The 16791-nt window shown below is 36.5% G+C and overlaps 1 protein-coding gene across 2 annotated transcripts in view; it reads left to right on the forward strand.

Moving 5' to 3' along the window:
* The window catches only part of alcam (activated leukocyte cell adhesion molecule), a 61246-nt gene that overhangs the window by 31816 nt on the left and 12639 nt on the right, over positions 1 to 16791 (forward strand). For both annotated transcript variants that reach the window (XM_015372618.1, XM_015372625.1), the window contains exons 2-7: positions 6167 to 6273; positions 6500 to 6713; positions 8526 to 8590; positions 9952 to 10039; positions 10191 to 10364; positions 15549 to 15673. In XM_015372618.1, coding sequence (XP_015228104.1) covers positions 6167 to 6273; positions 6500 to 6713; positions 8526 to 8590; positions 9952 to 10039; positions 10191 to 10364; positions 15549 to 15673 — 773 coding nt within the window. The remainder of the gene's footprint in view (positions 1 to 6166; positions 6274 to 6499; positions 6714 to 8525; positions 8591 to 9951; positions 10040 to 10190; positions 10365 to 15548; positions 15674 to 16791) is intronic.

The raw sequence follows: 16791 nt of genomic DNA on the forward strand, positions 1-16791 counted from the left end.
GCAGGATCATCAAGAGATTTTGAGATCGGGCTCAAGGAAATCCATTTACCAAATCCATTTGAGCTTTGCGTTCGTATCTATAGTGAGTTGACTGTTCACAATCCAAGATAAGTGCTGCAAAAAAGTATTTATACATTTACAGATTTATTTATTTTTTTGCATATTTTTTTTTGTTTCACGTCTTTGATTTGATGTCACCAAAAAAAACCTTAATGGAAAAGGATAACCTGCCTTAATACAGAAAACAATTCGGAAGTAATGATTTCAGGTATGAATGGAAAAACTTAAACCACTAAAAACCAAACTAGCCTGGTCTTATATGGAAAATCTTAAGTCATACATTTACTTTGAATAATTACTATTTTTGAAAAGCTGAGTTCAATATGCAGACATTCTCTGATTGCTTAATTACTGAAAGAGCTTTTAGAACCACAAAATCACTTCCATAGTACCTGTCTGTCAAGATGAAGTAGACTAAAAGATCTAAAAAAGGCAGAAATATAACACAGGGCAGTCTTAAGAAAATAAGAACAAATGGGAAAACAAAGATATTCACCTCTATTAGCCTAGAAAGTCATTTCCAATATCTCTCCAATTATTAACACCAAACTACACAGCCTTAGAATATCAGCAAAGTTCTACTTGAGTTCATGGCAGGTTTTACGTTCCCAGCAGAATTTTTCAAATGAATACCATTCATGCATACTGTGATGTCAGATACACACTCATCAGTAACACTATCAACTTTTTAAAAAAGTTTTACAATTACATTGGGCACTACTATACATATTGAATTTTTAAACATTTTAATCCCAGTTAAAATGACTTTTAAAAACTGACCCTTAGAAGAATCGTTACAATAAGAATTTTGTAAACGACTTTCTTAGCCTAAATCTAGATGGTAAGTTTTTTCAATAAGGTCAAATACTGTAGTATTCTGTTTTTGTAAAAATCAGAGTTTTATTTCTCTTTTCTGAACCTTTTATATTTAATTTAATTGATGAAGCTGGTTTTAGCCAAATCTATTTCTACAGTATAAGATCAATAATACAAGAAAGGATTGAATATCTAAAGTATCTTCCCAAATTTTTGTATTAGTTGATATGAAAACTGACAAAATTTAATTTGTAAACTGGTTTTAAAATCCCATATTAGTAATCTTACTGTGTACCTTTTTACGGTGTGTTCACTGTTCTAATATTCTGTGGATTTATGGGTTTTTAATCTGTCGAAAACGGGGCAGAACGGATCAAGGTGAGCATTTCTAGAAGCATCTGTTGTTTTATTCATATATTACTGTTTTCTACACCTATTCTTGCAATTTTGCCAGTATCCCCTTATGGTATAGACAACTGTTGCAGGTAGTGACTTGTTTTTATTATATACTGTGTGTAAGCATGTGTGAAAGCGTTTGTCACAAGACTGTTCGCCTACTTCTGTTGTGAAGGATTACCTTATCGCAGCAAGCAGTAGGAGCTCTGCTGTCTCTAACTCAACATGTGCGATTAGTTCTCATTCTGTAATGGTGTAATCTACAGAGATAATGGCTTTGCTTAATGCACACTCTCTTAAAGTTTTTCAGGGATGCAGCTTCATTTAAATTCCAAAAGAAAAATCTGTTTGAATTTTAAATGGAGAGAATTCTATTAAACAGGAAGAGCGATAACCTTTTCAATCTCTGCTGTGCTCATGGTGTAATCTCAGTTTAATTTACTTTTATTTTTTATGAGCCTTTGTTAAACTGATCCTAGCAGTTTGTGCTGCAATTTCTCCAGAGAGGTTTATCTCTCAACATTTAAGATACAAAATGAATACCTGTTCACACAATGCATACCAAAAAAAAAAGAAAAATCATTGCCTTTAGCACATTGGGAAATGCATTCAGAATATTTTTCTTACATCACCAGCGCACACAGGTGGAGCAAACAATTAAGATAGTGACAGATTATTTCTGGCACCCTAAATACCTCCAAACATGAAATGTAGCAGGATGTCATCAAACTTGACACATATGCAAAACATGTCCCCCTGTCTTCCAAAGAGAGCTCATTACCAGGCCCCTCTCAATATATTCACAATGTCTCCATTAGCCTTTTTCCCTTCCACCCAGCATGTGCAATCATTTCTGGTTGGATCAGAAACCTGCACGTTTCATTAGATTTCCATCAGACAGGCAAAATAGGAGCGTACGGGATAGCTCCATCAGCATGCTGCGTTCAAACCAGCTATCTACTGTAGTGTTTCAGGTGGATCCTGTAGAAAAAGAGTCTATGTCCATGGAAGGGCATATGCTCATATCAGAATATGGCAATGCAGTATTTTGATAAAATTATAAAGGTACAAGAAATTAAAAGTATTGGAGAGGATATTATAAGGTGTCATGGACAATAAGGGGAATCAGAGCATAAAATTCATGTCATCTGGTCGATGGGCAACTGGGCTAATCTCTTCAATAACTAGAAAAAAATCCAGATGTAGGTGTTAGCATTAGAAAAGTATTGATGATTCATCCTGCACAGCTTAACATTTTCCAAGTAATCTTTGTAGATCATTTGCAACATGCCAAATTATTGGATGTGCAAAAATTACATTGCAAGTGCAATTTAGCGCTCCCGATGGAGCAGTGGGTAGTGCTGTTGCCTTGCAGCTGGATTCCTGGCCTGGAGTTTTTATGCTTGGAGTTTGCATGTTCTCCCTGTGCATGTGTGGGTTCTCTTCAGGTACTCTGGCTTCCTCCCACATGACTGTTAGGTTAATTGGCTTCTCTAAATTCTCCTTAGTTGTGAATGTGTGTGCATGGTTGTGTGCCTCTGTGTTGCTCTGCGACAGACTGGCAACCTGTCCAGTGTGTACCCCGCCTCTCTTCCCAGAGACTGCCGAATATAGGTACTGGCCCCACCACGACCCTTAAGATGGACTATTTCAGAAACCAACATACAAGGGAAGGCGAAAGTTTGACAGCAGCTCTACTAAATGTCTACTTAAAGTATCATAAGCAATTATGACCCAATAAACTTCAAGTTGAAAAGGAAAGCTTAGATTTAAACATTAACCTATTAGGTATTTTTAACATAAATTGGATCTCAAACATACAGGGCACTGAAACATTTCCAGTAGCCTTAAAAAAATCAAAAGTTAAGTCTAAAGTTAACTGAACAGCACTAATAGACAAGAATAGATAACAAATGTGGAGCTTATAAAGACGTTACAAGGGCTATAACATTATTAGAGCCGTCTTAAGGATTAAATACCAAATGCATCTTCTGATAGCCAGTGCAGTTTAAAACTAAAATAAACTTCTAAGACATTTACAGAGTTGTATATTGGACAAATAACTTCAGGAGAATTTTACCTGGGAGTGAAAAATTGATGCTTTAAAGGTGTTAGCACAATTGACTTAACAGGTGACCTTGATTGGCTGGGTCATAGAGCTGCTGCCACTGCATGGCCTGTTACCTTTAATAAGAAAATTCTGAATTGGCTTTTCAAACATTTATTTGCTGGTTTATATATTTTTTTTGGTCTACCTAAGAAGCGAGCCTGCATTGGAACCTTAAAAGAGATATTTGTTTCCACAATGTACAATTTTCCAGACATGATTATGTACTTAATGCAAGCAACTGAAAAGTTTAGCAGAGGGGCATTTTTCTGCTCCATATAGGCAAATAAATATCAAATAATTCTGTTGCTTTCTCTGACATCTCATTAAAAGACTTTTTAAATATAAAAATAATGACATGTACACCTCTAAAAGGGCAACTTTTTGAAAACTTTGGTATATCTTTATGCATTGACCCAGCCATTGCCTAAATAGTGCTGATGGCTATTATCAAAGCAGGTTGTGATGTTTTCTCAGACTGCATAAAATAGATGTAGTTTGTCTAAGTCATACCTAGGGAAAGATAGGATTTTAAAAGATAACAAACGATAGTGGCTACAATACAACATGTACATTTTTGTCTGTAGCGTTACACACGACTGGGAAGTTTTCTTCTGGTCTCTAAGATAGACACATTTTGTGTTATACCCTACAAAGGTAGAAAATCAATTCCCCAAATGTATGAGCAGAAGTTTGAAGTCAACATTTAGCCAGAGGGTAGAGAAGTTTCAGAAGCCAGAAAACGGCTGAAACACCCTCAAAAGCTCCAAGACTGTGAGTCAAACTGGCTTTGTGTCAAACGGATGTAATTAACTAGTCTACATTAAGTCATCATTCTTGTTTTGGGGCCTTTTAAAACAGGTTGTTCTGTTTGGTTCCAAAACCAGAATGGTAGTTGTTTGACAGCTCATAATGATGAGCGACAAGTGTTGGCGCTGGAACTTGGTTGAGTGCCAAGTAAGTTGCAATGAGAGCATAATATGCTGACTCCAGGCAGACTGTTTGATTTTCTCTTTCCCCTCGTTTAGTTATAAATCACTGCAAATCACTGCAGTCATTAACTGTTTTATGAACTGGTGTAATAATTCTAACTTTATACAAAGTAGGAAACAACTATTTCTAAACGTGTCACCTTATGTTTACATCACATGAGCTGCGCAAACAGTCCCTTGGGGTCCCAGTTTTAACTGTGTCCCAGCGCAGACAATGGTAACCATAGTAAAAGTATTTACTTTCATTCAAACAGGATTCAAATGAGTCTCATGCACACAGCAAATGAATTCACTCTTACTCTGCCCAAGTGTAGATGAAACCTTTAAAGCCTCAGTGGTTTTGGAGTAAAACAGAGCAAAACTCTTAAAATGAGCTTTTGTTTTGTAAGTTTTTTTCCTCTCTGCAGTAACACAAGTCAGACAATTTCAAAGCTGAATGAGCACATCCAGATATTCAAGTAACTTTATTCCTTCCCTGTAAATACATAAGCCTGACTTGTCACAGATTCAGCAGATAGGTAAGAAGGAGGCCGGCCACTGCTTTGTTCTCATGTGTTGAACTGCTTTAGAGCTGTTTGGGATTTTAGCTGTCAGATTTGTGCTTCCGCACGCCCACTTGCACATTTACCTAAGCCTGAACTCTGAAGAGTCTGAAATGTAAATTTGAGAGCCAAAGAAGTGAGCATGGACTCATTTCCAGTCAGGCTATGGCAGCTTCCTCTACCCTCCGGCCCTCAGGCTCTAACCCATCATCACAGTCCATTGAAGGACTTCTTTTTTATCAGTTTACCCCTCTGTCTCTATGTTTTGAATGGAATTAAAGAAGTGAAAGGTATTGCAAAAAGATGTCATACTATCAAGGAATTGTGTGTGTTTAATAAAAGCTAAATGCATTAACAAATTAAACAATAAAGACTATTAATTAAATAGATACTTTTCTTAGAAAATTAAATGCTAGATATGAGAGGTTAAGCAGCACCTTACTGTGAATAACAGTGGAGAATAAAAAATGACATTCTAAATTTACAACATGATGCTCAATGTTTCCACATTTGGTAGAGATGAGTAAAAAGTCATCAAAACAAATCTTTAATATAGTGGAGGATGTACTTTTTCCGGATGGATCATCAAAATAAGTGGTCCTCCTAATTGTCAATCATTCTGGTGATTTGTTTACGTTAGGCTGTTCTATGCGCTCGTCCCAATTTTCACTTACATAGTGGAAAAATTGCAGATCGTATTTTCGAAACTAAGCTTGTATGAGCGATGCAAACAGCAACTTTTAAACAGAGTGGACAAGGAGAAATGGGTGCAGATACAGGATTGTGCATGTGCATTTTTGTAGAGAGGGTGGGTTTTTTCAAAATTTTGCGAAAAATCATCCACTACACCTTTAATTTGAGTACTTTTAATTAAGGAAATTTAGTGAAGGGGCCTTAAAATACAGATTTTATACACATTTTAAATGGGATTACCATTATTACTGGAGTGTTGTCTGTAAAACAATGCTTGTATGTCTTATGCTATTTGATAATTCTAAATAAATAAAATAAATGAAGCACATGTTATTGACCCTCCTCCCTGTGAAGTAGTTAATTCAAAGTATTCTTCACTCAGTAACAACTTTTACATAAAAGAGTATTGCTATCAATGCAAACCTTGTAGCGCTGACATCAAATGGTTACTGGTTAGGGTCTCTAGAAATTATACAAAAATTGTTTCTAGATTTGTTTCCTGTCTTAGAATTTGAATTAAATGTTTATAAACTCCTTTCTGTTTGTTTGTTTTTTCTCAGTCACAGGTTTGGAAACCATTTTCGGCTTATATGGGGAAATGGTTGCGATTCCTTGCAAAACTGAAGCCAATATACAGGACGACTTCATCTTGATTAAATGGATATATGTAAGTCACAAAGGAGGTCAATGGATTCACTACGGTGACATCCGTCTGTCACCCATTTCTCATGTCTCAACATCTGGGAGCAGGGGATATGAATTAGAATGCACGTGATCTTTATATGTCTTCGCTTTATAAATGAGCAAAGGAGGCTAGACATTGTGCATGCTCTTGTTTGAATTGGGAAACATGCAGCAGATCACAAACAAGTGCTCTCTTCTTTTGTCTTCAGTACAAGGATCAGCAGGAGGTCAACCTTCTGGTCAAGAAACAGAAGGAGGAAGCCAATGTCACTGCCGTTGGTGAATATAAGGACAGAGTCAGCATGGCAGCAAACCTTAGCCTCTTGCTTGCAGATGCCAAACTGACTGACCAGCGTACCTTCAAATGCATGGTTGTGGTTGGCGGAGATATTAAACAACATATAGTTAACCTGGAAATCCAGAGTGAGTATAAGCATTGCTCTTCTGTTATAAAAGTCTTCACAAACTTTAAAACAGACCCTGTTTTTGAGCTTAATCTGCTCTTCTCTGACTTATGACCCCTTTTTCTCTTCCATACTGCAGGTGCTTCTTAATAAAGTACAATACCATGAAAATAGAAATTAATTACCTGAATACAAAATCTGACAGTAGAGTATTATGTAGTTGCATTACACACAGAATTCTATCTTTTAAATGTGTATTTCTGTTATTTCTGTTGGTTGTGGTTGTAAAGCTCATGAAAATCCAGAAATCACGTCCTTATTACACAAATATAAAAAAATATCAAATAATAATTTCATCTAAAGTTAGTCATGCCAACCCCTTTGAACATTAGCGTTGCACAATAATTAAATGGTACCTATGGTGAATATTGCAATATCGATACGAGGTCTGATAAATAAACACATAAAGAAAAAGTGGGAATATTTTTCTGCTTTGGGTTTATTAAAAACCCAAAGCAGAAAAATCACTGAATTTTCCAACTTTAACTTGAGCAAAGTTGCTTTTGATTGATTAGCGCTCTGTTGTCATTAAAACTTAGCTGTATTACTTTATAGACTTGACCAGCTCTATGCCTGCTGAAACATTTTGTTGCATTAGTAAAACAAGAGTTTAAAGGCGGTTCTTTTTGAGATGCACATAACAACGACACATTTGTGATGCAACCTTGGTTAATGTTTTCTTTATGTGAAATAACACATAGCAGATGTAGTCTACTGTGCCTTCCCCTTGTCCCCGCTCATTCAGTTGAGTGGCAAAAAAGCAGTTTGTGTGTAAAAAAAAAAAAAAATCACTTGTGTCCAATGGTTGGTATCTGGTCAATAGATTTTTTTATGTGTAAATGTACCATCTTTACCCTTTATTTTTGGAGGGGTGAATACGTTTCAAGTCCGGCTAAAAAAAAATCAATATGTCAAAGAAGGTTGTTAACAAAGAAAAGTTTAGATGCTTTATAGTTTTCTGGTGTTTAGCCATGCTAGTTTTGGATTTGATTAAACATAGTGGACCAAAGCTAGCAGATGACACCACTCTGCAAATCCTCTCACTATACAAACCCCCTCCTGGACTTTAATCAAGTGTATGAATCTCCATTCTTCCTCCAAACTATGAGCCTTCAGCTTGAGGCACAGTTCTGAAAACTATGAAATATAAAATATTTTTTTCTTTTTAAAATTCCACTAGCCGAGGTAATCTTCTGATGTTTTATGTCCAGAAGTGCCTGCCCAAAAGCCATGCCACAGTTGTAGACCATGTCCTGGAGATATCTATGTGTCATGGCTCTTAAAACTCTCATGAAGCTCTTGATAACGAACATTCTCCTGCCACACATTTCCTGTTGTAGCCGTTAATATGCACTGTTACAGCACTCTGAACAGCCAGCTCATTTAGCTGGGTTAGATAAATTAACATCTCCATGATAATAGAATTTATTCAGATGCACCTGTATTCATTATCGGGTCTAATTGAGTATGAGATTGGCATAATAGAAATATCCTCTAACATGATGTTGCTCCTTTAAGAAATTACATGTGAAGAATAAGGAGTTTCACACAGTTCAGAAGCAGTGTCCTTTGGGACAGGATAAATGAATTTGTTTTGGATTTAAAGCTTAGTTACCCTGGAGACTTCATATGCACAAACATCTTTTTAGCACTAAAATAGAAAGCATAATATAGCCCCTAAAAATTCTACTTTGACTGACAGCAGCAGCAACAGTTGTCTCTGCTAACAACCTTTTCATTAACACATTTTTTTTGTTGTTCTTTATTGCAGAGTTGCCTGAAGCTCCCTTTATAACTGAAAAAGCAGAAGCACTGGAGATTGGCAAACGCACAAAGGTGAAGTTTATTTTATGATAAATGTTGCCCATACCTACGTTATTTCTGGCTGCTACTCATCAAGGGATGTCCCTGATTTGTGCTGTGCTATCTCGGGACCTATAGCAGAGGCCATGAATGTTACTACAGTAATGAGTTCTTTGAAGTGATTCTCATAAATTAGTGAAGAGCAGAACCCCTCCTTCCCTACAGCAATTAGAATACTCAGAGGATTGGATGGGCTTTAGAAACGCTCCGAGCATTTCATGGTCTGCTGCCTGGAAAAGTCTTTTACTTCTCAAATGCTGTGGAGGCACAAAAAATATATAAAAAAATCTAATATGTTTGGTCATTTTAAAATATGAATAAGATGCTGAATTTTCAGTGGAGGTGTATGACTACAGTGGCATGCAAAAGTATTAAAGTTTTTTATTTTTTTTACATGTTGTCACTTTGAAACTGCACACCAATTTACTTTGTTAGAATTTTAGAGTATATACCATACAGTGACTGGAATTTTATTTTTTTTGGTTGGAGACAGAAGCTAGCCCGAATTTATGGGAACAACTAAATACAGACGACGTACCCTTCAGACTCGTTATAGGCTTCTAAAGTCTTAAAGTTCAGCTGGACAGCCAAGATAGGCTTAAATCTATTTCTGTGGTAAACTTACAAATTCTTACAAAATCTTTTCCAAATTCTCAGGCTAATCTTTGACTATTTTGAGAGGAAAATTGTGCATAAAATTTCAGACCACACTTCAAACAATAATCTTCATTGCGAAATACGGTGGTGGTTAAATCATACTGTTGGGAGGCTTTTTTTAGCAGAGTGATGGTAGCAGATCAGAGTTGATTAGAGGAAATGAAGGGAATTACTGAAGGATAATCTGACTGCTAGACGGGGATTTATCAGAAAACTTGAAGCATTAGTGGAAATTTGCCTTCCAGTAGAACAACTAACCTGAGCATAAAGACCAACCAGATCACATCAGCCAAACAGCTGCATGGTCATGTGCTGTTCTGCAAATAAGAATGAGCAAAAATGTCAGACCTTTAACTGAAACCATAACTTTCTTAGTGAAACATGGTGGAGGCTGGACTATGCCTTTGGTGCTTTTTACTTGGAACAGGAAACCTGGTCAGAGTGAGAAAAAGTTGATTCTACACAATACTGACTGAGTTTAAATGTAAATGCAGAAACATACCAATTTATTTCACAATAATGCACAACTCTTTTTGAAAAGAAGTGACCTCACAAAGTGGGAAAAATTAAAAGTGTATGAACTTGAAACTTGCTTTATGTTTCTCATTTCTGTATTGTTTTTATTTTTTTTATGATTTATCTGTTTGGTTCTTAAAATAATTCTGTTTATTCCACAGCTGGGAACCTGTTTTGCAAAGCACGCTAATCCAGCTGCCAAAATCGTTTGGCTGAAGAACAACAAAACTCTTTTGTCTGATGGAAACCGTGCGTATTCTTTATTCCTTTCATGTCTAGAACTATAATATCAGCATATCCTTTGGGCAATTGCTTCTGAACTGTTTCTCTGTCAGGCGGTGCATGTAAGAGGTGTTTTCATTGGTGCTGATTTTTCTCCCTTTTGTATGTTTGCGTTCAGGTATTTTGATCAATGAGACGGTAGTCAAACAACCAGAGACTCAACTGTCGAATGTGGCGTCCACCCTGCATTACTCTGCTGAGAAGAAAGACACATCCGCCCAGTTCAGCTGCAGGGCTGAGCACCCACTTGGTGTTGACCTTGTGTCCCCCCCAGAGACTTTCAGCATCACTTGTAAGTCACGCTATATACTATTGAGAGCTTTTTGAATATAGAATAACCAAATAAAATGTAGAAATTATGTAGAGGATGATGGGTTCATTTATTTTTTTAGTGGAATACCTTTAGAAAGATTTAATATTTTATTTAGAGTTTGGCTGTAGTCAAGAACAACTTTGCAAAGCTGCACTTTTATTTCCATTCCATCCATTTTTTTTTTTATTATTTTCCTTTGTACTTTATTATAAAATTAAATAAAAATAAAAAAACTTGCTTGAGTGGTGATGTGAGGAATGTGTGATACTTTTGCTTATGGGTTCCTCCTCTAAGCTAAGCCTACCGTGCAACGAGATTTTTTTTCTCTCCCTCAATTTTTTCTTCATAGGCTCCATTTAAAACACAGATGTAAATCCAGTTGTTTAGAGCTTAATTAAAAGGAGATTATTATTTTTGAACTTAATATATAGCTTTATTTATTCTTTTAATGATATTTATTCCCCATCTCCATTGTTTAAAACTTCATCTTTCTTTTATGGACACTTTAAAAATGCCAGTAGCATATGTAATTTACTTGGATGGAACTACCGGTAAACTGGAATGGACGCCTTATCCTTTGAGCACACAGTCTTTGTAAATCCCCTGCAATTCGCCCACTTATTAGATTGGTAGTTAGGAAGAAAAAAAAAAGCTCCTTCTTTTGAATCTTTGAAAATCCAGCCCATAGTTTTATGCATATAGATCAATAAGTTCAGTTTTCACTGCCTTTCAGCAGCAGCTTTCTTTTCTTTAAGCCGCTTTTCTACAAAAAACAGATTTGTGGATTGCCTGACTTTTAGTTGTTCAATCCACACATTATCACACCAGAGGCGTGCCATGCTGCAGCTCCTCCATAGTTTCAGTGCACCTCTTATTTTGATCTCGTATTGTTGCTATTAGTTGAGATAACTTGACATTTCTGGAAACAATGTCCTGGTGCTTTATAGACTTTCTTTTTTCAGATGATGGACATTGCTCAGTACTGCTTAAACAAGTTTCTTATAACGTTCTCCACAACTTCATCCTCTACCTGTTGGGTCCTTCTATTTTTTATTTATTTTTTGGTCTTTATGATCCTGTTGGTTCATTAATATGCTCTAAAAGATGTCTGACACCACCCAAGGTGAATTATCTTTGTTAACTAGATGAAGGGAATTTGTTGCACTCGATCCTTGCCCTTATTTCATTTTATTAAAGGAAAGTGAGAGTGATGAGTATGGTCTTTTTCCCCCTGCTTTTTATTGTCATTACACTGTCACAAGTGCAGAGCAACGAAATGAACTCTCTGCATTTAACCCATCCCCTGTGTATGGGCTGCCATTGTGCGGTGCCCGGGGAGCAGTGTGAGGTTAAGGGTCTTTGCCCAGAAACCCAGAGTGGCAGTCTGTGGGAGTGGGTTGCGTACTCAGAACCTCAGGATTCCAAGCTTTATGCCCTATCCACTAGGCCACCACTCAATACCTTGTTAAATATAATAGATATATATTTTTCTTTTTTAATTATAGATGCATACATTTTAAATGCTTTATTTAATATTTCCCAGGAGTAACAATAGTTGAAGCAGAAATCCCTTTTGTCAGGATAAAAGTAATCATCTTCATTGCTAAGTCAAAAGAATAAGCAATAAGAATATGAAGATACATACAGGCAGCCTATATAGATAGTAATGTAGTTATTCTTTTGAAGGGTGTGGCAGGAAAAAAGTGGGCATATACCTGTAGCTGTGGCAGTGATGAGCAAGCAGCACAGGTATGATATAGGAATTGAACATCATTAATGACACAACCCACACAGTGTGACACATAGCTTTACAGATATGAGTAACCAGCAGGAAATGTTCTTCCTTGGCTCATCTCCATTCTTTAAGCCCAGCAATGTGACAGTTTATACACTATAACTCTGCTAAACTTAGATTAAATAATGTTAAAGTTTGGTTTTAGAATCATTTACTATAAGAAAAACAGTTATTTTAAAGAAGGATCGCTCCAGGCAATAAGTACTGTGAAAAAGCTCTGAGTCGAGGAGCCTTTAGGGAGCAATACCCTACGTTATAGTCTAGGATTCATTTATCATGCCACATATTTCAGTTTTTAGCTTGTAAAATAATTTGAAAGCAATGAATCCTTCAAAGAATGCAAATGTTATCATTGCATTTATGGCATAAAAAGAAATGTAGCGAGTCTCCTAAAAAAAAAATATATAGATATATTGACATTTAAATCCCTTCCCCAACATTCGTTTTATTCTCACTCTCCCTTTTCTTTCCTCTTCACAGCTAACTAATATTATACATCTCTTCTGTTGGTGCAGCACACAAAAATCCCAACAAAATGCATTGAAGTTTGTGCTTGAAAAATTCAGAAGGGTAGAATATTTTTGGAAGGTGCTGTCAGTGGTGTTTGCCTCTGTGCAGCTTTCATCTTTCCACATGAAGTCTACATGAAATAAATACAAAACTTTTGTTTTACCATTTAAAACTTGAAACCTCTTCATTTTCTCTCAGCTTTAACTTCCTTTTTGAGATATTTAGATTTCTCTCGTCTTTGTCTCCACTTTTGCTGAGCAGATTTAAAGTAAGCCATGCTACCACAAAGTGTTTCGTTTTTAAATAGGCTAGGACTGAAGGTCACACAAGTTGCTTTTGTTTAGAAAAAATATTGCAGGAAGCATTTGCTGCCGTGGAAATCCTGCAATTGTGGCCTACCCTTAAGGATAGCATGACTCATGAGATGTCAACCACTTCAAGCTATAGCACTCATCACTACATTACAATCACCTCTGTGTTGCACTAACTGGAAATGTCAGGTTTGATTTGGATGGGGCAGATTACTAATTATAATACTCCTCGAAATCATTAATTCTATAACAAATGTCTAAAAATGTAATTTTTTTTAAATATTTTCCTTTTAATTGCTGGTATAAAATTGATTTTACGCTTTTGGTCACTTTATGGCTGGTGCCTATCTCTAGCTGTCTACGGGCCAGAAGCGAAGTTCACCCTGGACAGGTCGCCAGTCTATTGCAGGGCAGCAAAAACAGGACAAAAAACTATTCACGCACACACTCACACCAAAGAAAAATTTAGAGAAGCCAATTAACCTAACAGTCATGTTTTTGGATTTTGGGAGGAAGCCGGAGTACCCGGAGAGAACCCACGCATGCTCAGGTAGAACATGCCAACTCCATGCAGAAAGACCCCGGGCCAGGAATTGAACCCAGAACCTTCTTGCTGCAAGGCAGCAGTGCTGTCCACTTAGCAGCCCTGTATGAAATCCTTGACTAGAAATTAATTTTCCTTACATGCATATTAAATGCTTTGGTATTGGCTAAACATTGTAATTGCGCTGCTGAATTGACGCATATGTCATTAAGAACTGCCCGCAGACGATCCACAATCATGTTAATAACTGCTGATTGTGTCTGATGCAGATTCTTTTTAGGATTAAAAATAAATAAGTTAATTACTGTGTCTTTTCTAGTGTATGCTTTTAAAAATTATTGAAAGATTACGGTAAAAAAAGCTGACATTTGCCAAATAATTGGTAGGACTATCTGCTCAGACAGCCAGTCTGCAGTCACTTGCTTATGAAACTCGCCTCCTGTAGTTTAAAACAATTTTACCCTAGTAAGAATACTGGCTGTTGCTATTTTTTTTTTTTTATAATTTCTTCTGCTCCACTTTTTTGCATCTGTACCTCAAAACAGTTTTGTAAGTGAGGTAAATGTATTGCAGTATACTTTCAGCCAGCTGTTCCGCTGTGACAATATCTGGAGTGCATTATTTCTCAATGCTCTTTCTAGGTAGAGGAATGTCTTTGTTATTATTGACAATAATCCTGTCTATTCACAATCTTTCCATTAAAAAATGAAATACAGATAGACATAAAATAACTAGAAGAAAGGCTTATAAACAAAGAAAACAAACAATAATTTATGTAGAGGGCAATGACTATGTGGGAGACCAAAAATAACAGCACCAGAACTTGTTAAGAAATTAATAATGTTCAAGAATAAAGTAGTAGTTTCTCAGAAACCTAAATGAACACATATTTTAACCTAGTTCAATTCTTATTTTGTCCAAAATCTGGCTGAATAAAACTGTTGGATCTTTCTCAGTGTGCAGAGTTGATCCATTGTTTTTCAGCTGAGATGACAGAGATTATACTCTCACTACTCGTCCTCTTAAATTATCCGGGAGAACTGCCGTCTCAACAGTGACTCCTAAACATCCCTCCCATCAGACACCTGCTACAGGACCTCTGGAGGAAGCCCAGGGTGTACCAGAGCCAGCAGAGAGTCATTGTCCCCCCAGTGTGTCCTGGGGATCCCCTCGTTGATAGCCAAGCTCCTCAACCATCCGGCACCATCTCTCTGGGCTCAGTCTGACGTGTGGTTTTTGGATATGCAGTGTGAGCAGGTAGAGCGCATCAGAGCGCTGGGCCACATCATGAGCTTTGAACTTTTAAACCCTGCGGTTTCGTCGTCCAGTTTGAGCTGTAGCTGTGTGCAACGATTGAAAATAAAAAACAATCATATAAAGTAAAGAAAAAGGGGCCAGGACAATCCAGTATTAAAAATGCAGGCAGAGAGCTTATTATTTCTGTCAAAGTTATATGCTGTCTGGATGTTTACTGGGAAGGTTGAGCTATTAGCTGACATAGTGAATCGTTTAAAGTACATTCGCCTGTCTATTCAGTACATAATGAGCTGCATAAAAACAGCCTCTGACCCATCAGAGAATCAGCAAACACACTTTGCAGCTGATACTGATCAAAGCTTTTTTTTTTACATTTTTGGTGATTATTTTTGCTTCAAGTCAAAGAAGGGGAAAGCAATCGCAGCTGAATACATTTCTATCTAAACATACAGGGTTCATAAAGGATGTTTTAGTTTTTTTGGGGGGAACAAATATTGAAGTTATCTCCTCACTTCAGTTGAAAATGGAGCTTTAAGTGCAGGAGCTACTTCTGCGTAGACATTTTTTAATGTTTGCTTCAGACGGAGCAGAAACACTGAACTTTGAAATGATTGTTTGCTTGAAAGCATTAGCTTGGTCATAACCAATGCTGAGGTGAAAAGTTGAAGCTCTCAGGATGACGTCTGAGGGAGAAAGCTTCCTCAATTGTTGCTGTCTGACACATGTCTTCTTGCTTTTCTGCACAGACTCCACAGAGAACATTGCTCTTCAGGTTGAAGATGAGGATCAGCTTGTAGAGGGAAGCAACATGACTCTGAAGTGCGTGGCAGATGGAAACCCTCCTCCTACCAGCTTCTACTTTCTCCTTAAGGTACCAAAATTCACAGAAATGCCTTCACCTTTATGCTTTTGAGAAGTTAACTAAATCATATGCTCGGTGCTGTCACAAAATCCCCATTGCTGTTCTCTTCTGTTTTTTCTGTCAGACCATGAAATAATTACAATGTCAAACATCAGTTAAAAATGCAAAATAGAGTTTAATTTACTAAGGAATAAATAGTTTTCCCACTATCCATAGCTGGGAGGGTTAAGGGGCAAAAAAAATTTAAGTGGAACATGAAATAAATAAATGTGCCATGAAATAATGACATGTAAAATAAATATACTATCAAAATTAACAGTGAATAATAAAATGCACCACTCATTTAAAACTATTTATTTTATACTATATTTATTTTTTCATCCATTCCGCATTAACCCTCTCTACCATAAAACCAACCTGGTTTTAAGTGAGAAAGTTTTTGGCCCTTAAACTTTACTGGTTGTACTGTCCTGTGGGACAATGATCCCTGTCAGGAGTTTGCAAAAATCACTTTCAAGATATTTGAAACTCTTCCTGACACAACTATTTTATTCTTACCACACTTAAAGGTTTTAAAGTGTGGACATCCTGTTGGGCTTAAATCCTGACTTCTGTCATATTTCCTTTTAAGACATACATTGGTGGCGTTAATGGGCTTTGGATGAATGTATTTATCAGGTGCCCTTAAGTTTAAAAGGATAATTCACATGGTTCACAAGTTCAGTTGAAAATCAAACAGCAGGGAAGTTAACCCTTCATTTTTATATGTCTTTAATTTAATAAATCAACCCTTAGCAATGCAATTTTTTCTCAGGACAGTTTACTGTTTAATATGCATTTTTTTCTTTAAAAAATAATCAAGAATAATGACACATAATAACATCAAAGCAAAAAAAGAGCTCTGGTATAAGAGTACCATCAGGATCGGCTGTGATACAAACTTGTTATCAATTCTGATTTGAAAAAAGAAAGATTTGTTGGGCATTGTTCCTCTGATATTTTGTCTTCTCAGGCTACCTAAATATATTTCTGTACTTAGTTATTTCCTCTTCATTTTCTTCCTCTATTCAAATGCGGTATTCTTACATCACATCCTCTCATCCAGCTTTTTTGCTCGCACTCATACT

Source organism: Cyprinodon variegatus, unplaced genomic scaffold (assembly GCF_000732505.1).
Source record: "Cyprinodon variegatus isolate N-32 unplaced genomic scaffold, C_variegatus-1.0 Scaffold4, whole genome shotgun sequence".
NCBI classification, from domain to species: domain Eukaryota; kingdom Metazoa; phylum Chordata; class Actinopteri; order Cyprinodontiformes; family Cyprinodontidae; genus Cyprinodon; species Cyprinodon variegatus.